Here is a 20,178-nt window from a genome sequence, read left to right as displayed (position 1 = left end):
GTGTTTGCTCACTTCATGATAAGAATCCAGCTGCATAAGAACTACAGTATACTCAAATAAACTGCCCAGGTAAGATTTGAGGCTTAATGAACAATTGTTTTTTCTTTCTGTTATTTGTAGAATATGTTAACCCATAACCCGTGATTTTTTGTATTATAGTTTAGGTACTTTATGATGTAATTTTATTTCTGCTTCTTGGCCAGTTCCCACTTGAAGAGAATACTGTCTCAATGTGTTTTTACTGGTTAAATAATAAAAATAAAAGGATGGGCACATTGTAAGTGACTATTGCCCCGAGCATTAATTTTAGGATAGCTAAACAATTGCATTCAAAACTGCAGCAAATAGGACATCATTTAGTCATTTAGATAAAAGGTTAAACATGGATGAATCAATATCCTAATATATTCGAAATGTATAGTAAATTTGTATTTAATCACATTATGCCATAACTAATTGGCTTTTATTTAAGATTAATGATTCAGACAATGATATGATTAACTGGGTATAATAATTGGATCTATAAGCTATATGCTCTGCTAATGACACTATATTTTTGGAATGAACATAAGAACAAAAACAAATAATCTACTAAATAAAATGTGCATCTCTCACTTATCTAGTTGTACCACTCTCTCCAAGTCAAACAGCTGTAGCTCTGTAGACCACAACTTCTAATATTAGAAAGAAAACGGAAAAGTATCACGAGAATGAAACTTACACTTTAATCAAATACATTACTGTCTGATGCAGTTGAATATTTTATAGTTTCTATCAACAAGGAATAAACTGAGCTGCCTGTTCAAAACCATTATTCAAATGGAAGGGGGAAAGAAAATCAGATTTCTGATGAAGTTTTCCATCTCTCTACCACGTCCTATTATACTGTCTTACCTACATTTAAGTGCATAATTTTTGAGAATTATTTTTAAGCATAACACACTGATAATGGCTTTACAGAATGTGTTGGCAGGTCCTCCTATGTGTTCTCACGGCGTTGGCCGTCAGTGGGGCTCAGCTCCATCACCCTCTGACCTCCACAGAGATGGTTAACTCCATTAACAAGGCCAACACCACCTGGATGGTAAGACCTGTTCTTCCCTTTATCGACCACGGCATCATTTACACTACACTACAGGAACTGACTTTACAGTTACTTTATAGTGATATTTATACTACGGGAATACTTCATGTATCACTTTACAAGTAGTTTTATAGAAGGAGGAAAGGACACTGGAGCAGCACGGACATTTAGAGCCTTTTATTAGGTGCTAAGTATACAGACCGACTAACGTTTCGACCTTGCGGTCTTCATCAGAGTCATAAAATTCATATGGCATATGGGGAACCTAAATGTCCGTGCTGCTCCAGTCTCTCCTTCTTCTGCAACTCATGTCCTTGTACCTGTGAAGCACCGGATCAGCCGTTCCAGGCTTGAGGCGCGTTGGTAGACTCAGTTAGTTTTATAGATTGTTGGAATGACTATAATGGTGTCTCTTCTACTTTCTTGTCGTTTCTCCTTTAACTATTAAACACTGCTCCAGGCAGGGCAGAACTTTCCTAATGCTGACATCAGCTATCTGAAGGGTTTATGCAGGACCTTACTGAAGGGGCCCAGGCTACCAGAGCTGTGAGTTCAACCCATACAATAAACAGCAGTGTGTGCAAAATGCAAATACATGTGAGGATATGGGTCTGCAGCACCAAGTGACTAAGAACCAAGAACTAGGACCAAACAAGGGATATTCACTGACTAAAAACAATAACTATCTGTCACAGGTCACATTCTGTTGAAAATATGAAGCTTCCTGATAGCTTTGACCCACGCCAGCAGTGGCCTGACTGTCCCACAATCCAACAGATCAGGGACCAGGGCTCTTGTGGTTCCTGCTGGGTAAGACAGACCTGAAGCAATAGAACTAACCACATGATCCCTAGTGCGTGTCCCTAAGCTGGACATGTCTTAATAGGCGAATATTCTGCATAAATTGTATTGTTGTGCTCTCATTGGTTACCCACAGGCCTTTGGAGCAGCCGAGGCCATATCTGACAGAATATGCATCCAGACAAGCGGCAAGGTCTCTGTGGAAATCTCTGCTGAGGACTTACTGTCCTGCTGTGATGAGTGTGGCATGGGGTGAGTATGAGCGCTTAGGAGTTGTGCATGCATGGCTGTTTGATTGCTTTACACCTCAAACATGATCTCAGCTACTGTAAGTCCACTCCTAATGTTGTACACGCCAAGTGACTAACTTCGATACTAATAGCAGTTGTGGATATGTGCATGCCTGTGTTTTCAGATGTAATGGGGGCTATCCTTCTGAAGCCTGGTTATTCTGGAAAAACACAGGGCTGGTGACAGGGGGTCTGTATGATTCTGGAGTAGGTAAGGTTATCATACCTGCATATGCCTGGCTTTATTTACATTGCCTCTGCACCATGCTCTCAGTGGGGGTGTTGGTAGTGTGTATGTGTATGTATATGTGACGTACTGTATGTGTGTGTGTGTGTGTGTGTGTGTGTGTGTGTGTGTGTGTGTGTGTGTGTGTGTGTGTGTGTGTGTGTGTGTGTGTGTGTGTGTGTGTGTGTGTCTGCGCATGTGCCTACTGTACGTGCACACGTGCATGCTCTCATACATGCATGTACTGGAACAGGCTGTCGGCCCTATTCCATTTCTCCTTGTGAGCACCATGTAAATGGAACACGTCCTCCCTGTCACGGTGAAGGAGACACTCCTAAATGTGAGACACAATGCATCGATGGATACTCCCCATCCTATCAGAAGGACAAACATTTTGGTATGCTGTTCGCCTCGCCTTAACAAAACCCTGCCAATACTGAGCTCAGCTACTCTCATTTCTCCCAGAGAATTCAATTAATCAATCAATATTTTTTTTTGGTAATGCTATGTCTCCCTCTGCAGGTAAGCACACATACAGCGTTCCCTCTAAGGAAGAGCAGATCATGGCTGAGCTGTACAAGAATGGACCAGTGGAGGCAGCTTTCTCCGTCTATGAGGATTTCCTTCAATACAAGACAGGTGAGGCTGGGTCAATGTCTGTCTGTCATTTACAATTTACAATTTAGGCATTTAGCAGACGCTCTTAATCCAGAGCGACTTACATTAAGCAAAAACAAAGCATGGCATACATCACTACAAAAGTAGTTATCATGAATCATGTATAAACTAAGAACGTAACAGTGGAGTATCTATGTCAACTATACATACTATACTATATTATATATTATACAATATACATGTGTACTATAAAGTGCTATGACTACATAAAATGCAATTCTAGTGCTGTCTATGTAACAAGCTATAAGTCTGTCTAAAATACTATCTAAGTCTACATGAAGTGCTATCTAAGGGGCTAGGCTAGGGCAATCACATGCACACATTATGCATGCCCATAATATTTTAAAAGTATAGTTATATACACACTTACATGCATATCTATATGACTGTAAATAAATGCTACTTGTTCAGCTTTGATCCTTGACTAATCTCCCCTGTATGCCTATAGGTGTGTACCAGCATGTGAAAGGGGACATGCTGGGGGGCCATGCCATTAAGATCCTGGGCTGGGGGGAGGAGAATGGAACACCCTATTGGCTAGCAGCCAACTCCTGGAACTCTGACTGGGGAGACAAAGGTACACAACATCCAGGGACTTGTACTGGACATCATTGATTGGTCACAAGCACGTCGTCCTCTAAATTGAGTAAACTAGACCTGAGTTGGCTCTGTAATTGTGACTGCTTTTTTCCGTCTACACCATGTCTCTTTGCCAAAAATAGCCTATTTACAAGTTCTACAAGCTCACGCGTGTTCCCCCAAAATATGGATGCTGGGGCTCAAGAGGTTCATTCCTAAATGAACCTGGGTCAAGTAATGCACTGATCACCAGGCAGGTTTTCTATGACAATGACAACTGGGACAAAATGTTCTAAATGATGTATGTTTCTTTTTTTTTTAAGGGTTCTTCAAGATCAAACGGGGAAATGATGAATGTGGCATTGAGTCTGAAGTGGTGGCTGGAATCCCACACAACTAGACCTAAAGGGCCTCAGCTGACCTCAAAGTCAAACAAGAGATTCAGACTTTTGAGGATATCTACATTTAATATGATAAATCTCTGTATTGATAAATAACACAGCAATGTTGTCATTTTTTTTTAAATAAAACTTTAGTTCATGCTCATCCACTGCATGGCTTTTCTTTATTTTCTTTTTTTCCTTCTCTCTGTAAACAAGAAGTAGCATGGTGATGAATTACCGAGTATCTAAAGATTTAGGAGTTTGTGAAGGTAAAATTCAGACGCGGGTCACGTGGCTGAAGTGAGTATTGCTGTACTGTACTTTGCTGTACGCACTGCACTGCACAAGGTCTCCTCCCTGGCCTCTGTTGCAGTTACTGCAACCCAGTGAAGGAGAAAGGTTGACCTGAGATCAGATTCATACGAGGTTTCCGCCGGACACACACTGGTCTGATGAACCCATTCCGACCTGAGATCAGATTCTAAAAATGTCAGTCGCTCTTCGAGTATTCAAAAAATAGCAGACCTACAAGCTCGTATCGCGCCACTCGGTGGCGCGATATGAGCTTGTAGATCTGCTATTTTTAAATAGCTAAAGCATAACATGATGCTGACACCAAAATGGGTGCCCGGTCAGAATGGTTACATGTTTGCCATTATAGCAAGATAGCTTTCATTTCCACCTTATTTCACAGGTAAATAGTGCTATTGAGTAAATAATCACAACATTTGTTTGATTATATATTTGGAAGTAAGATTGATCAGATGAATTAATATGCATATTTATTAGCTACTGATCAGTGATGGAAAGTAACTAAAAGGTAAATTTACTAAAATACGTTCTTGAGTAAAATTTTGAGGCATTTACTTGAGTATAAAAAATATGTTCATAGCTCAGAGGCATTTACTCTACTAAAAATTAATTGACAGCTTTAGTTGGTTATTTTGCAGATTTTGATGATTACAATATATACACTTAAGAAAGCTATATTATTTTCTATTCGAAAATAGCCAATTATAAATCTACAAGCTTAACAACATGCCACGACGTGATGTGTTATTTTCAAAAACATTTTACAAATTTGAGCAGACTACTAGTACTTAGGCCTACTTCTTCCACCACTGCTGGCTATCTAGAAAGTTTCCCTTCAACATATGAAGCACTATAACACATCATTCCAGTACACTAGTCTAGTGCATGTGCATACATGGGCAACTGGCGGCCGGGGGCAGGAGCCACATGCAGCCCCCAGGCCCCCCATCACTTAATGCAGCCCGCAGGTTAGTATCCGAACATTATTGATGTATTTTTTATTTCAGCCAATTACTAGTATTAAAATGTTTAATTTTATTTAGTTATTTAGTGTATTTGTATTTTAGTTCATAAAATTAACAACTATAACTAAATGCATTTGAAATTAAATGAAAGCTAACTTTTCAGGATTCCAATTCAAAAAGTAGAATTTTTTTATTCAGGATGTCAATTCAAATAAGGCAGGATCGGCAATTTATTTTGCTACGACAGTATATGCAAATGAAATGTGGCTCTCTGGAGCTGGAGTCACATTGCATCGTCAAAGTTGCCCATCCCTGCACTAGATGGTGCTGCAACTCATTTGTTATGATCGGTTGCAACCATAGAGTATAGGTAACAACTACAAAATGAAATAAATGGACACACGTCACGACAATCCGGAAGCTGAAAGAAAGATCAAGCCATGATAAACATTCGACCCTTCTTAACGTTTAAGGTTATTTCAAGGACTGGGCAGATCCGAGGTTTAGAAGAGTCGGTGCCTAATATCAAGGCAGGTTTGTTATTTTGTGCCCGTCCGATACGTGGTGTCGGTGAGCTAACGTTAGCTCGATCATACCACCGGAACCGGCTTTTGTGTTGGTAACATAGTAAACATTACATTATTCATGCTATTGTCGAGTCTCATCCGACACCGTCCTACTCAATAATTCACTGACTGTTGAGCAATTCTACTATCTGGTCACAGCGAGCCAGGTAGTGCTGCTGAACTTCACTCGTCATGTTTTTCTCTATGGATCTATGGAAATTGGGCTTGGAATGTATGTCCAGACCTTACACTGTGGTCATCGGCACCGTCACCGCCGCACTGTACTGCCTGTGGGGCCGCAAGGGTCAGGTCAGTCCCCGGGTGGATGAACACCACTACCATAGGTTCATGGGACCGTAGCCCCTTTCGGGACCGTCGGTTACCTTCTCTGTATTTTGGACTACCCGTCCGCCGTCCAAAATACAGAAAATTTAACAAAGTTTCCCGAAATGGGTTAATATTAATGGGACCGTTACTTTGTTCCCCTTCTCCGCTATCCCCGTGTCTCTGAGTCTGTAGACTCGTAGATGTATTTGACCGATTTGACAAGGCTTCATTGCCATGCCAGTGGAGGTCGGTAGACGGACACCAGCAACATGTAAAATGCAAAAATAAGGTGCTTTACTGCTTACCCGGATGCCCCAAATGTTAGAGAGGTCTGCGGGGTGCTCGTGTAATGCATTTGTCCGTAGTCTTCGATATAGAAGTGTTTTAATCCCGATTGTGGCCGAACGCCATATTTCCCCTCGTTTACTTCCCGTTTACTTGTAGCGTGATTCCGGCTTTCACCGGATGCGCCCCCTCACTACCGCCATCTATGGTCTTTGGAATTTAGGACAGAACGCGAGACTAGCCACAAACTGGCTTAAAACTCTTCTCTATTGAAAACTACGGACTAATACTTTGCACGAGCACCCTGCAGGCCTCTCTAACATTTGGGGCATCATGGTAAGCACCTTTATATTTTGCATTTGTACATGTTCGGAGTCCTCAGTTGGTGCCCGTCCTCCACCCTCAGGGAAATGAAGCCTTGGACTCAGACGTAGATTGAAAATGTCAAAATCGATGCAAAATAAAAAATCCATCTACGAGAGTCTACCTAATCTCTGTGATGACTAGCGCTTCTGCAATCTGCACTTGACTCATAATAACTAAGTAACTAATAACTATAAGTTTGCCTTTAACTTAGCAAGTACACAGTAAAATCCTCAATGTTCCCAATGGGGGGCAAAGTACTTTTCATATTCTAGTGAATTGTTGCACAGATGGCTCAGATGAGCAACTGTACACTCCAAAAAGAGTAGCCCCAATATGTTCCCTCAGTCCATACGCTCATTCTGTAGCTCCGAGATGAGGTCACAACCACGGCAGCTCCCACCGTAGTTCAGAAACGGCACATGGTTTCCAAAAGGAAAGCTTCTTACCTTTTCTGCACAATGAATCCAAAAAGTGAAGGGCGACTAGCGTGCTAAACTAATATAAATTTAGGAACGGCCAAGAAAATCCAAGTTTAAACGGTTAAACGAGCGTTTAAATCTGTTGTTTAGCATGTTTTTCAAGGAAGTTGAAAAGCTTTAGTGCCTCCCCAGCGCCTCCCCTGGTCGAATATTTAATTACATTTTCCAACTTCAGTTCACTCGACATGTACGCCCACACGCACAACTTTCTTGATAAACATGGAATGGCTGACTAAACAACCGATTTAAACGCTCGTTTAACCGTTTAAACTTGGATTTTCTTGGCCGTTCCTAAGAATCCTAAGTTTAAATTAGTTTAGCACGCTAGTAGCCCTTCACTTTTTGGATTCATTGTGCAGAAAAGGGTAAGAAGCGTTCCTTTTGGAAACCATGCGCCGTTTCTGAACCGCGGTGGGAGCTGCCGTGGGTGTGACCTCATCTCGGAGCTACAGAATGAGCGTAGGGACTGAGGGAACATACCAAAAGAGATACATTTAACACTGAAGATTTTACTATGTATGGTTGGAAATGGAAACTATAGCTTTGGTGCATGGGAGGGCTGTGGGCACTAGAAACCCGTCCACCAGTGACATCATCGATGGGGAATCCAAGCTGCAGGCTTTCGATTCCTGAAAAGTTGCTGCAAAGATGATGTCACTGGTGGACGGGTTCCTGAACTGCCCACAGCCCTACAGAGTAGATTTATTTATTTTTGTTTTTGGGGGGGTATTATCATGAACAACATTACTGAGGACCAATTCTATGAAGATAAGCTGAAAAGTGGTGAAGTGGTCCTTTAACTACTAGATTAGAAGTCAACATTAACCTTTGAATCTACAGCCTCGGTCTGTTTCTATGTTGGCACACACTTTACTGTCTTTTTTGTGTTGTACCCTTTAATGTTTGTCCCTGTTGTAACTGTTTGTAGAAATCAATACTCGGCACCCACGTTGTATCCTAGAGGATTCTTGTTTTATTTCCCCCCAGCAGAAAACAAAAGTGTGGACGTTTCGGCCCAGCCTCAGCGTAAATCTATAAGGTGTCACTTATAAAGAGGACCTGGGTGCCACACACAAAGAGGACCGCTTTGTGCGTGGCACCCAGGTCCTCTTTATAAGTGTTGGTGCTGGTATTCATTTCAACAGTCTGTATCTTCCAGAACCATGCACCCGTTACATTATGACGTGGAATTACTCAACCGAGTAACGTGCTTTTGCGTTCTTCTTCAAGTAACTGTTTTTGCTTGTCACATCATTACTGACACAAAAATACCTGAGCATACTGTCAATATAATTGCCTCGCTCCTGTTGTAACACACACACACACACACACACACACATACACACACACACACACCACATTCTATTTCTAACTTCTCGCGTCTCTTATAGACCCCAATCCTGGTGTGTAGTGATGGTTTCCGTGCGTTCCTGCAAAAGTACTGCCCTGTTGTGTCTGAACACTTCCGTCCCACTCCCTGGTGCTGGGGAGGCCGGTTACAAACGCTGGTCCGCGTTCTCATCAAGTCCAGTCCCTCTGTCACCTATCGAAAGTAAGATTTAGACTTCTGTACAAGATTCTTCCGTTCCTAAACATTCCTCTCTCCACCTCGCATGCTCATCCTTAATCAAGCATTCCTCTGTTTCAGTACTAATTTCTTTGAACTATTTACCGCTGCCCCTCAAAAAAATTAATTTGCCTTTGTCCATCTTATGCTCTCTCTCGTTCTCTCCTCTCACACTGTCCAGTGAGCTGATACGCACACCTGACGGTGGTCAGATCTCTCTAGACTGGGTGGACAACGGTACCAGCGTATCCCATCCAGAATCTTCGACTCGCCCCACCGTGCTCATCCTCCCAGGACTAACGGGCAACAGCAGTCAGACTTATGTGCTCCACGCTGTCCAGCAAGCTACAAAACGAGGCTACAGGTGAGGGCAGACAGACCATATAAGCTATAATTCATTAAAGAAAAGTTAATAAAATATAATTTGAATACAATAATACTACTGTAACACTCAATTCTGCTGCTGGACAACTTTGAGGGCTTCTGAATCTGTGAACTATAAGTACCTATACATACCGCTGCGAATATCTCCTGTGGCCCGGAAACCGTTAAGTATTTTTAATCTTTGTTTGACCGATTTGTTCGCTTTGATTCTTCTTGTTTATTGACATCCAATTGTACCGCCTCCCGATGTGCGGTTGGCTTGTGCCGGCTACGTCCCTGCCTCTGATCTGCTCTGTCATAGCTATAGCGCCACTAGCTAGCCAGATAGGTGGTACAATGAGGTGTCAATAAACAAGGAAGGAAAAGAAGAATCAAAGCGACCAAATCAGTCAAACAAAGATTAAAAATACTTAACTGCTTCCGCGCCACAGGAGATATTCGCAGCGGTATTTATAGGTACTTATAGTTCACAGATTCAGAAGCCCCAAAAAAAGTCGTCAAAGAGCACAGACAGGCGTTATCCACGGTGTTTGTTTTATTTATGTCCGCGTACCAGGTGGCAGGGTAGAGCTGGAACAGGACCCCATGGTCTGGGTCTAAAAAATGTCAGAAACTTCAGTACCATTGGGTTCTGCTTGTAGGGCTAGCGGGAGACCTGGGTTAGAATCTTGGTGTAAGACAAGGACATAGCATATTCTAGCTTTAAACCATTAAAACCGGGAAAGCACCTGTCATTTTTGTGTTGGCTATTAAAAAATCACACGTGTGTGTGTGTGTGTGTGTACACTGTACTCTACTGTGATATTGTTATAGTGGTCAGTGTGAAGCTAAACGGCTGTACTGTAGTCCTTTAGGCTGCCCAACAGTCACTTTAGGTCCCCCAGGGGTTTTGCAGCTGTCCGTACTCAAATGGACATATGTACATAGGGACAGACAGACACCGATAACTGTTCATTGGAGTGGTTAGGCACAGCTCCAAAAATAGCAGATATACAAGCATCATCCCACGAATGAGCTTGTAGGCCTACATCTGCTATTTTTGAATTATGTTGAAAGATCTTGAAAGTTTGAGAACTACTAATTTAGAAGGCATTTGTGGAATGAGTTAAATGATTTATGCCTGAGGGTTTATGCCTGATATGATGCTTTCTGTGTGTTTTCTGCAGATGTGTGGTATTCAACAACAGAGGTTTTGGAGGGGAGGAACTGCTGGTAAGTACGGTAATGCCTGGTACAATGTAGAACCAGCTGCACTTTCTGTACTAAACCATCTAACTAATCAACTAGGAATCTCTTGGTTATTTCTGGATTATTACCTTATTACTCATTTTTCACCATGATTCCAACATCTATTGTAAGGTCTGTTGTTTTGGTACCCAACTAGCACACTGGCATAAAATGAGCAGGAATGACAACATTGGGTAGAGGACACATTTGATGAGTTAACTGTCAGTTTGATTTTGAAAATGAAACGGGTTGGATTTAGTCTTTACTAGTAAACAATTCTTGAACGGAGTCAACCGACTGCGATACCAAGTGCAGGTGGTATTTGCCTATAATGCAATGTATATAGAACTCTATATAAGTGATTATTAAGTCATTATTATAGATTATACTTTTCTTCAAGAAAAGCATTTCACACTACTCAAGACAGCCGTAATCTTTCTGTCCAACTCCCTTGTCCCTTAGACCCCCCTCACCTTCTGTGCTGCTGACACTTCAGATCTAGAGAGTGTGGTTCTTCATGTCAAGGAACTGCTCCCAGAAACTCCTCTGTTTGGTGCAGGTATATCGTTAGGAGGGTGAGTTCAGTTGTGATACATAAAGTTGTTGTTCAATGTCCCATTTATGCAGTCAGGGTGGCACATGCCACTTTATATCTCTCCTTTGTCCTCACATTCACTCACCACTGTTTCCATGTCATGTTCTCCTCAGCATGCTGCTGCTGAACTATCTGGCCCGCAAGGGCGTCGACTCTGGCCTGGTGGCAGGCCTCACCATGTCCGTCAGCTGGAACACACTGCAGTCGGCAGCTTCCCTGGAAGAGCCCCTCAACAGGCTGCTGTTTAACCGACATCTCACTGGCAACCTGTGTAGTGCAGTTTACAGGTCAGGTGGTTTGCTGTGGCTGTGTATGATATTTTCGATGTGGGTTAACAACACAGACACATTGTCATTTATGGAATTATATGCATCGTTTCTCACAGGCACAGGAAGATCCTGGAGAAGGTGGTGGACATTGATTATGTGATGAAGGTATTCCTCATTTCACATTCCTACATAGGTAATTCATTACTAATTAGGTATTGATTTGACAATGTTTCTTAATCCTTGCTTAACCGGTCGCTCCCTACAAGGCACGTACTATCCGTGAGTTTGATGAACGTTACACCTCTGGGATGTTTGGTTACAAATCTTGTTTGGATTACTACAATGACGCCAGCCCGGACTGCAAGCTCCCCCGGACAGCAGTGCCTATCCTGTGCCTCAATGCTGCTGATGATCCGTTCTCCCCCAAACAGGGTGAGTTGTCAATCATGGGCAAACAGTCCTTTAATTCAGCTTTTGGATATTTAGTTAACACATTCTGACCTGAGATCAGATTCATACGAGGTTTCCGCCGGACACACACTGGTCCTGATGAACCCATTCTGACCTGAGATCAGATTCTAAAAATGTCAGTCGCTCTTCGATTTTTCAAAAATAGCAGACCTACAAGCTCGTATCGCGCCACTCGGTGGCGCGATATGAGCTTGTAGATCTGCTATTTTTAAATAGCTAAAGCATGACATGATGCTGACACCAAAATGGGTGCCCGGTCAGAATGGGTTAAAGCTACTTATTCCCTGCCAGATATCAATGAATGAAGAAGTTCGCCCTTGCCACAAATACTGTAGTCCTGGTGGAAACTTGCATACATCAGAATCTTTGCTTTGTCATTTTCTTTTGTTCTGCCTCCTTTCCTTCTCTCCTTTTTTCCAGTCAGAAAATGACTTTACTTTGCCCTCCCTCTCATTTTCTCGGTTTAGCTTTTCCTGTGGCTTCAGCCAAGCGCCTGCCCAACGTTGCCCTATTGGTGACAGCTCACGGTGGACACATAGGCTTTCTGGAGGGCTTTTTCCCACGCGGTGAGGGCTACATGGAGCGCGTTTTCGGCCAGTTCGTCCAGGCCGTCTTTGAACACCCTGGGGACCTGAAGGGTGCGTGCAGCAACAAGGACGAGCTGGTGGGCTAACAAATACTTGAAGAACTGAAACTGAATGATAGAAAAAGTGTAGAAGCAGAGAAGTGGAGAGATTGTCATCATACGGGTAAAACACAACATGTGGGGTTATTACAACTGACTTAGTGCCCCAACATGTATTTACTGCTTTTGTATATGTGTGTACAAAAGCAGTATTGTATTTGTAGATGGGGATACTGCCTGCTATAAATACTTTATTATCTTTATGTAAATTTGTACAGAAATGGAAGCCGCTGTCATTCCTGCCATGACTGTTCCTAGTACACACCTGTACAAACATAATTGACAGTGCTTTTTAATGGTCAATATCCTTTATCATACTCCTCCATTGCTCTGTGCCTTCTCATCCATGCAACGTCAAAATGATTTGCATGCACCAGCAGCACCCTACACTCAAAGGAGGGAGGGAGGTAGGACCATGCCTCCTGGTGGAGACTTGCGCTCCACCGAGTGCCCTGGCTTTTTAGCGTAATATTATATACTACGTGATATGCCTTTAAATATCTATATTTTGTCAACTTGAGCCATCTAGATCAAAATATTTTTCTATATTAAAAGAGACTGTATAAACACTTGTCAGAACAGGAACAAAAAGTTCTAAATATCAACTTGACTAGATTCCATTTTAATCCACATTGCAGTGTTATTTGACTTATGTTAATGTAGACGCACAATTTCAGTTTTTACTGAATTAAGATCCTTTCAGTTTTGTAATTATTTTATTTGCACATTATTTTGAAGAATTATTTATTAAGGGTTGCATTATACAGTAGCCTATATTGAATATGCGGATATTGTCTATTGCTGTAAAGGTCTATAATTGAACATAATCGTCTCTGTTGGGTGGAAGCCTCATATCTCAAACGGTTTCAGGAGTAAAATGCAAAAATAGCAGGTATACAAGCTCCATGTGCACCACGTTATAAGCTTGTGGATCTGCTAATTTTGATGTTTTCGAGTGACGCTGTAGTATGATGAAGTAGGGCATTAATTTACGAAAACATAACAAAGTTAAAATATGGACATAAGGTTTCTGCCCGACAGCAACAATATATGTGTATGTAAGGAATGTATTTACTAGAGCTGGGACTCGATTAAAAAATGTTATCTAATTAATCAGAGGCTTTGCGATTAATTAATCTAGGTTAATCGCATTTTAATCGCATATCAATATTCAACCCGAGAACAGCGAGAAACCTTTTTTTTTAATGTTTTTTGGTATCCCAGTGAATCAACGAATAGTGACTACAGGATACCACTCATTTTCAACATTTTACTGTCATTAATATACCTGTTGTGGAAATAATAATAAAAAGTCACCCCATTCTGTGTTGTTCTGTGGAGGTCTGAAAAAAAATTAGTAACAGTAACAAGTACATCTCAGTGACATCACAAAGTTGTACTTACTTCATATTGTTACTGTTTTTTGTCAGACCTCCAGTTCTAGGCAACACAAAATGGGGTGACTTTTTATTATTTCCAGTTTTCAGTACTATAGAAAAGCGCCCAGTGAGAAACGTTCCGCGGTGAAAAAAAAGGTGCGATTAATTTATCTGTAGTTAATCGCGATTAAGTTTTCTGTAGTTAATTAATCTAAATTAATCGCAATTAGTCCCGGCCCTAGTATTTACTCTTATCACCACTCTGAGTTGTGTATCAGAAAATTCATCAACCATAAAACTGCGCTGGCCTCTACAATAGTAAAATGATTCTTCATGCCACACCTTTGATACAACTTCCAAGGTACAGTACTGTAAACTCGGTATGCACATGACAATTTCCACTTAATAACGATAGTTATTGTTTTAGGGTTAATTATGGTACAATATCTATGACATTGTGTTTGGATTGGTGGTAAATCCCTGCAGTTTCCTAGCGTCCTGTCACGTACATCATGGCCGGGGGATGTACTGATAAATCAAGCTGCCTCATGCTGCAGAAACGGGAGGTAGGCTCCTGACCGATCGGTCACATGGCTTCAGAGCTACCTACTTACAAGACATTAACGTTCAAAGACAATTCTACAGCATTGTTAATAGCAATCTTTGTAGCAGCTCAAGTAATCGATTGCAAGCTCTGATAAGTTTGTGATGATCTCTGTGACCCCGCAGTACTCCATTCATTTAACATAATTTTCGTCACTGAGGATGCCAAATTGAAGCAGTTCTGAAATTTAGCAGAGTGAACAATTGCCTAAGACTGTTTTCATGGTATCACTGGCGGTACCTTCCTGCGCCACACCCAGGCATATTATTGTCAATGACTGCATGTGCTATTAATACTGACCGATAGTTATTTTACTGTTACTGTAGTAGCTGCAACGAGTTGCCCCAGACTGAGTGGAAGTTGTATCAATGATGGTGAGCCTGTTGACATGGGTAGTTATGGGAAGATGGTTTGATGTGACCCCTGAGTTTGCTTCAGGATTGTTCTGCTTCTCTCAAAAGTCCTTCTCATTAGTATGTATAGATATAGACATATTCAATTGCCTTCACGTTAACTGCGATTACTATATTTAAATGGCGTTTGATAATTGAATGAACTCGCATCCAACTCTGTAACTGAAGAAATGCACATATGTACCATTTAAAATATAAATGCGTCAGTATTGTTTTTACGTCCTCTGCACCAGCTATAACAATGACAAAGATGTAGCGATAACAATCGACTTTGGCACCTTACAAAGTAAAGACCATCATGCATTATGCACTATTTGTCTGCACATGTACCTCTAAGTTATTGAATTACATGTGTATTTTATTCCATAATAAATCTAATAAATTAAACGAACTGGCAGTTTTTTTAATTTGTTTGCCTCAGTAATGGTTGAGTGGAGTGCTGTGCTTAGTGTGCTATAGGGATAGACTTTCTAATTTATTCAACCTGGGTCTCTTTGAGATCAGTCTTTGTGTCAATTGATACACTAAATCATCTTGGCATCTTTGTTTTGACAGTTATATAGCATGTTCTGTTGTTGGGCTTGGTGGGAAAAAAATATATAACCTGACACTGCCTGTCACAAGCTCCACTCTTAACTCAAGCGCTTTTATCTCCAACTGTGGGTCGTTGATGTCTTTAGGGATTGATTAACCAGGCCGCATATCAATAATTAACTGAGAACAATAAAGTTCCACACCCACAATGGTAGCCCTTCAGCCTCATTTAGATTCTTGTAATGACGGATCTGGAAAACCTCCAATGTCATTTATTTGATGTGGAAAAATAGAGCCTGCACATGGAAGTGTAAGCATTTTCCAGCTGTTGTCTTCCACCTACAATGATCTTGTTAGCTGACGTCACACTTGCCTTCTGGCAGGGCATAAAAATTCCCTTTGATTTAGAAGCCATTTTTAGAACGTGTGCAAGACAAAGAAAAAAAACCTTGACTATAATTTAGAATGCACAATTCCATAGCAAAATAATAATTTTAAAGTCTTTGTCTTCTATGACTTTAAATAAAACCATAACTTACAGACAGACGCACGCAAGCACGTATACATACGTACGTACGTACGTACACACACACACACACACACACACACACACACACACACACACACACACACACACACACAATTAGGTGAACATACTGTATCATCACAACCTTTACTTCTCTCTCTTGTCATTCCCCTCGTCTTCCTTTACCTGGCGTGATTGGAGGAGCCTGGAGGGGAGGTGAGCGGTGACTGGTTAATGATCCAACATTGGTACTGCTGAAAAGATTGACAGATAAAGGGAGAGAGAGAGAATAAAGGGACAGATGAATACTTATGCCAGTGTGTGCACTGTGCAGCGGTATCAAGTAATGCTTGTGAGTCGTGACACAGAGAGCATGCAGGGGCTGCATGTTTGTGTCTAGATGGGTGTGTCCATTCTGTATGGTGCCAAGCAGATCACAGACGCCGCAGCGCAAAGGGCCAAGGTGCCATACATTTCATTCATACTACTGAACGTGGATCTCTTGAGTGGCTTAAGGGGGGGATCCTTCATCCTTCAAGGAAGGTCCAGGTGGACTCTGTAATTTGGGAACGGGCTCATCCTATCAGCACACAACCCACAGGTGAGAGTGACACTGATTATCTATTTACAGGAAAATTAAACATTGTCTGACACTGAATTATGTGTCAGGGGAGTCCGTTTGAAGGTTTGGCTTGAGCTCTTTTTGTATGGTGGCATGATATTATGTACAGTACCTCCCCCTTTCAACATCCCAAAAAATAAAGTTGAAAGTACTCACTCAGTTTCACATCATTGTGTGCAACAACTCCTGTGTAGTTCATGAACACCCACATATTGTAATGTTAATCACGTGATCCCCAGCACCCCTATTGTGGGCATGTCATAATAGACAAAAGGTCTGCAAAATTAGCAGGTCATAAAGCTCACAATAAGCTTGTCGATCTGTTATTTTCATTCAATAGGGATGCTAGGATTTGTGTGGTTAATGGAGATGCAACTTGTAAATCATTTCATATGACTATCCTGAGCTGGCAGATGTTACATAGGCTACTGCACATTTTCATCTTTAATGAGGTATCTGTCACACTGGAACACATTTTCCAGTGTGACAGATACCTCATTAAAAATGAAAACTGACACTTTAACCCAAGTAATTGACAAATCACTAATAATATACAAAGGGAAAACATCTTCCTCCCTAAACGTTTGTGAAATGTGTGTGCCAGAATAAGGAGCTTTACACTGTAAATTAGTTAATTAATTTAACACAGAGTTGTACACCTGGAATGTGTACACCATTTGATCCACTAATACTTATTAAAGTGGTTGACCCTCTCTGGCACCCGAGTAGGCTACCGGTATGTGTTTGTATGACTGCGTGTTCCTAGAGAGGTTAATTGCATGTGTCGGCATATGCATGCCCTTGAGTGTACTGTGTGTGTGTGTGTGTGTGCATGTGCGTGTGCGTGCATGTGCCACGGTCAAAAGCAGCCAGAGGGAAATCTGTCCCGTTTGTATTATTGTTGCAACATGTCAACCTCCATCCAGACAAAAGTCTTCATGGGCAGTGTTGGGCAAGTTACTTATAGGAAGAGTAATAAGTTAATTACTATACGTATTAATATTACATCACTAGTTAGAGTAACTAGTTATATTACTTTATTGTTTTACTTTTGCTACCTAATCATTTTGTGAGATCCCGCATGCTTAAAAAGAGATATACAAGCTACCTGCTTACTGTAATATTGTTAATGTTTAGGCAATTGTAATAATTACACTACTCGTTATCTGGGAAAGTAATAATATTACAGTAATATTAGAAAATAGCTGCTGCCCAACACGGTTCTGTTTAACCACTTTCAAATTGGCATCCTTGAGGTAATTATGTGAAATCTATTCATAACACTTTCCAAAAATACTGAAAATTGACTCCCGATGGCCCTCACTGCATGTCACTCTCCCATCTCTCTCCCCATTTCCTGTCAGCTTAGCGTCTGTCCCTCTATAACAAAAAACCTGCGGCTAAAAAACTGAAATTGCAGCTCTACAAGCTTCAGCTGTTTTTTGTTTTTCTGTCTTTATTGATAGTATCAAGTGAAGATGGACAGGAAAGAGGGAGAGAGAGAAGGGGAGAGACATGCAGCAAAGGTCGTCATGAACGGGACTCGAACATGCGACGCGCTGTCAGGCCAAAGCCTATTATGTGGCATGCTCCTGCCTATAGACCACTTGGCCAGCGAGTGCTGGCCAAGTGGTCTAGGCAGGAGCATGCCACATAATAGGCTTTGGCCTGACATGCCACTTGTCAATATAAAAGCATTGCATTATTTGTGGCATTGCATTATGCCCTTCCTTATCCCTGTATACTGTTTTAACTGTTTGTCTTTATGTTAATTGACACCTGGTCCTTCATACAATAGAACCTAGGTCATCATCATGCACCTGCTCATAGATATTCATGGTTGCTTTTCAGTTATTTATAATATTCAGTCTCAAAATAAGGATGCTCTTTTAAAGATTACATTTCTAAATAGATATTATTTCCCGTAACATTTAAAGTACAGGCCAGGGTTTTCATCCAGCAGTAGCCTATGATAATAATGCACTGTATATCCAGATCCATAACTGAGGCACTAGGATGTTCATGTGTGGCCAAAATAGCAGATCTACAAGCTCACATGTCGGGATTGTCGGGAGTTAGATCTGACAAATGTTTTTGGGGGAGGGGACATTTTTTTTCTTTTTTTTACTTATTTTAAAGAATTCTCAAATACCAAAACAGGGACACAGGGTTAAAAGAGGTTAACGATGGAACATACGGTGATGTTTCATGATAGCTTGCTCGCTCAGTTTGATGTTCCATTTGCTCCAATGGCTTTATGGTTAGCTTTAACGCCAACTCTAATCTCTCACGTCCAATGTTCAGGGTGAGACAGCCGCAATTGTGGTCACGTGATGACTGATGAGCAGAGTGATCAAGGCTAAACGCTTTGCTTAACCACGTAAAGGTGTCGGAAGGTCACCCCAAAAAATACTTATTTTCTATAGTACACACACCACGGAGCCTTGAATTCATGGAGATGAATTAATTTGTCGCGTTCCTAAGCCAATAATTCAATGACCGGGTGGCTGTACAGGGAAATCTGCTGTCCATCAAATTGTGTGGTAATTGGTGTGTCATTGTTTTGGGTGAACTACTCCTACTTGGTTAACCGGAGTCCCTCAGGGCTACTAGTACCCTTCCTGTTTTCGCCCTACACTAAACATCTTTGCTGAATATATCTGATCTACAAGCTCACAATGCGTAAATCTTCTAATCTCTGCTAAAACATGATAATCACTTCAGGTATTATTATTATATAAGGAAGATTTTTTTCCAAAAAGTATTTGTTAATGACGTTTTTATGTGGACACGCCCACCAGTTCATTACGTAGGCCTGGTTTGCCTGATGGGTGGTGATGGTGAAGGGTGATCCACCTGAACTGAAGCCGCACCCATAGCTGTGGTTGTATGATAAAGGGGGAGGGGTTAGGGTCGGGGATGATATTGTGATGTTAGCCTATGAGGTATATTTTCATACCACACAGAGGAGTATTGAACACGGCAGACAGACGAGATGGAAGTTCCAAGATGTTTATTTCTCAACGAAGTATACAGCTTACAGCATAGACAGGCTCACGTCAGCCAGCAAAGTGGCTGACGTCTCCTGCACACAAGGCTTGCGCCCCACTGACTGACCACTCATTGTATCCTGGTTAACCTATTTAAACAGTTGACATGGGTGTAGGGTGTCAGACTTTGGTTTGCATATTATTAGTGGCAAGTCTTTTGATCCACCTGTCTGTCTCAAACCCCTTTGTCACACAAATAGCCTAGCCACCGGCAGCTCCAGGATATCTCACCCTGGGACGGCCGACACCCAGATGCTAATCACCCAAAAATAGGTCTACTGTCTGTAGGCTATGCAAGTTGCAAAAGGCAGAAGGACACAAGAGCATTGTCAATCACACAAGGAATGAGTATAATTATGGAATATATTCTTCATATCCCCCCTTGACCATCACAGATGGTCACCTAAAAATATGGAACCATAATTATCTTAGACCCCCCTTGACCCTAAGCTGGACAATACATTCAAGACACCAAAAATAACAGCATTACAGTACAGAACTTCCCAAAAAT

At 41.4% G+C, this 20,178-nt stretch overlaps 2 protein-coding genes across 2 annotated transcripts; both read left to right on the top strand.

The window, feature by feature from the left end:
- Positions 1-2: 2 nt before the first annotated feature.
- LOC310877294 (cathepsin B-like) lies at positions 3-4,155 on the top strand. The gene is made up of 10 exons (XM_083791106.1): positions 3-69; positions 961-1,084; positions 1,545-1,630; positions 1,780-1,894; positions 2,022-2,137; positions 2,301-2,386; positions 2,655-2,798; positions 2,924-3,040; positions 3,528-3,656; positions 3,982-4,155. The coding sequence occupies exons 2-10, from the start codon at positions 962-964 to the stop codon at positions 4,056-4,058; spliced, it is 993 nt and encodes a 330-aa protein (XP_083647232.1). The 5' UTR covers positions 3-69; position 961; the 3' UTR covers positions 4,059-4,155.
- A 1,666-nt stretch (positions 4,156-5,821) lies between these two features.
- LOC310877155 (phospholipase ABHD3-like) lies at positions 5,822-12,637 on the top strand. Its single transcript, XM_083790890.1, has 9 exons — positions 5,822-6,193; positions 8,733-8,893; positions 9,090-9,272; positions 10,459-10,504; positions 10,982-11,094; positions 11,228-11,401; positions 11,500-11,548; positions 11,650-11,815; positions 12,322-12,637. Exons 1-9 carry the CDS (start codon positions 6,077-6,079, stop codon positions 12,525-12,527), a joined length of 1,215 nt encoding a protein of 404 aa, XP_083647016.1. The 5' UTR covers positions 5,822-6,076; the 3' UTR covers positions 12,528-12,637.
- Positions 12,638-20,178: the final 7,541 nt, after the last annotated feature.

This window comes from Protomyctophum parallelum, assembly GCF_964188405.1.
Source record: "Protomyctophum parallelum genome assembly, chromosome: 19".
NCBI lineage: Eukaryota > Metazoa > Chordata > Actinopteri > Myctophiformes > Myctophidae > Protomyctophum > Protomyctophum parallelum.
Note: the sequence above shows the minus strand (reverse complement) of the source record. Positions and strands in the feature narration are given on the sequence as shown.

Bases quoted from the DNA above. Each gene is read 5' to 3' on its own strand.
- LOC310877294 (XM_083791106.1), top strand. From the start codon at position 962: ATGTGTTGGCAGGTCCTCCTATGTGTTCTCACGGCGTTGGCCGTCAGT. The intron at 1,631-1,779 runs GTGAGTTCAACC...TATCTGTCACAG, and splicing joins GGGCCCAGGCTACCAGAGCT to GTCACATTCTGTTGAAAATA. The intron at 2,138-2,300 runs GTGAGTATGAGC...CTGTGTTTTCAG, and splicing joins TGTGATGAGTGTGGCATGGG to ATGTAATGGGGGCTATCCTT.
- LOC310877155 (XM_083790890.1), top strand. From the start codon at position 6,077: ATGTTTTTCTCTATGGATCTATGGAAATTGGGCTTGGAATGTATGTCC. The intron at 9,273-10,458 runs GTGAGGGCAGAC...TGTTTTCTGCAG, and splicing joins GCTACAAAACGAGGCTACAG to ATGTGTGGTATTCAACAACA. The intron at 11,549-11,649 runs GTATTCCTCATT...GCTCCCTACAAG, and splicing joins ACATTGATTATGTGATGAAG to GCACGTACTATCCGTGAGTT.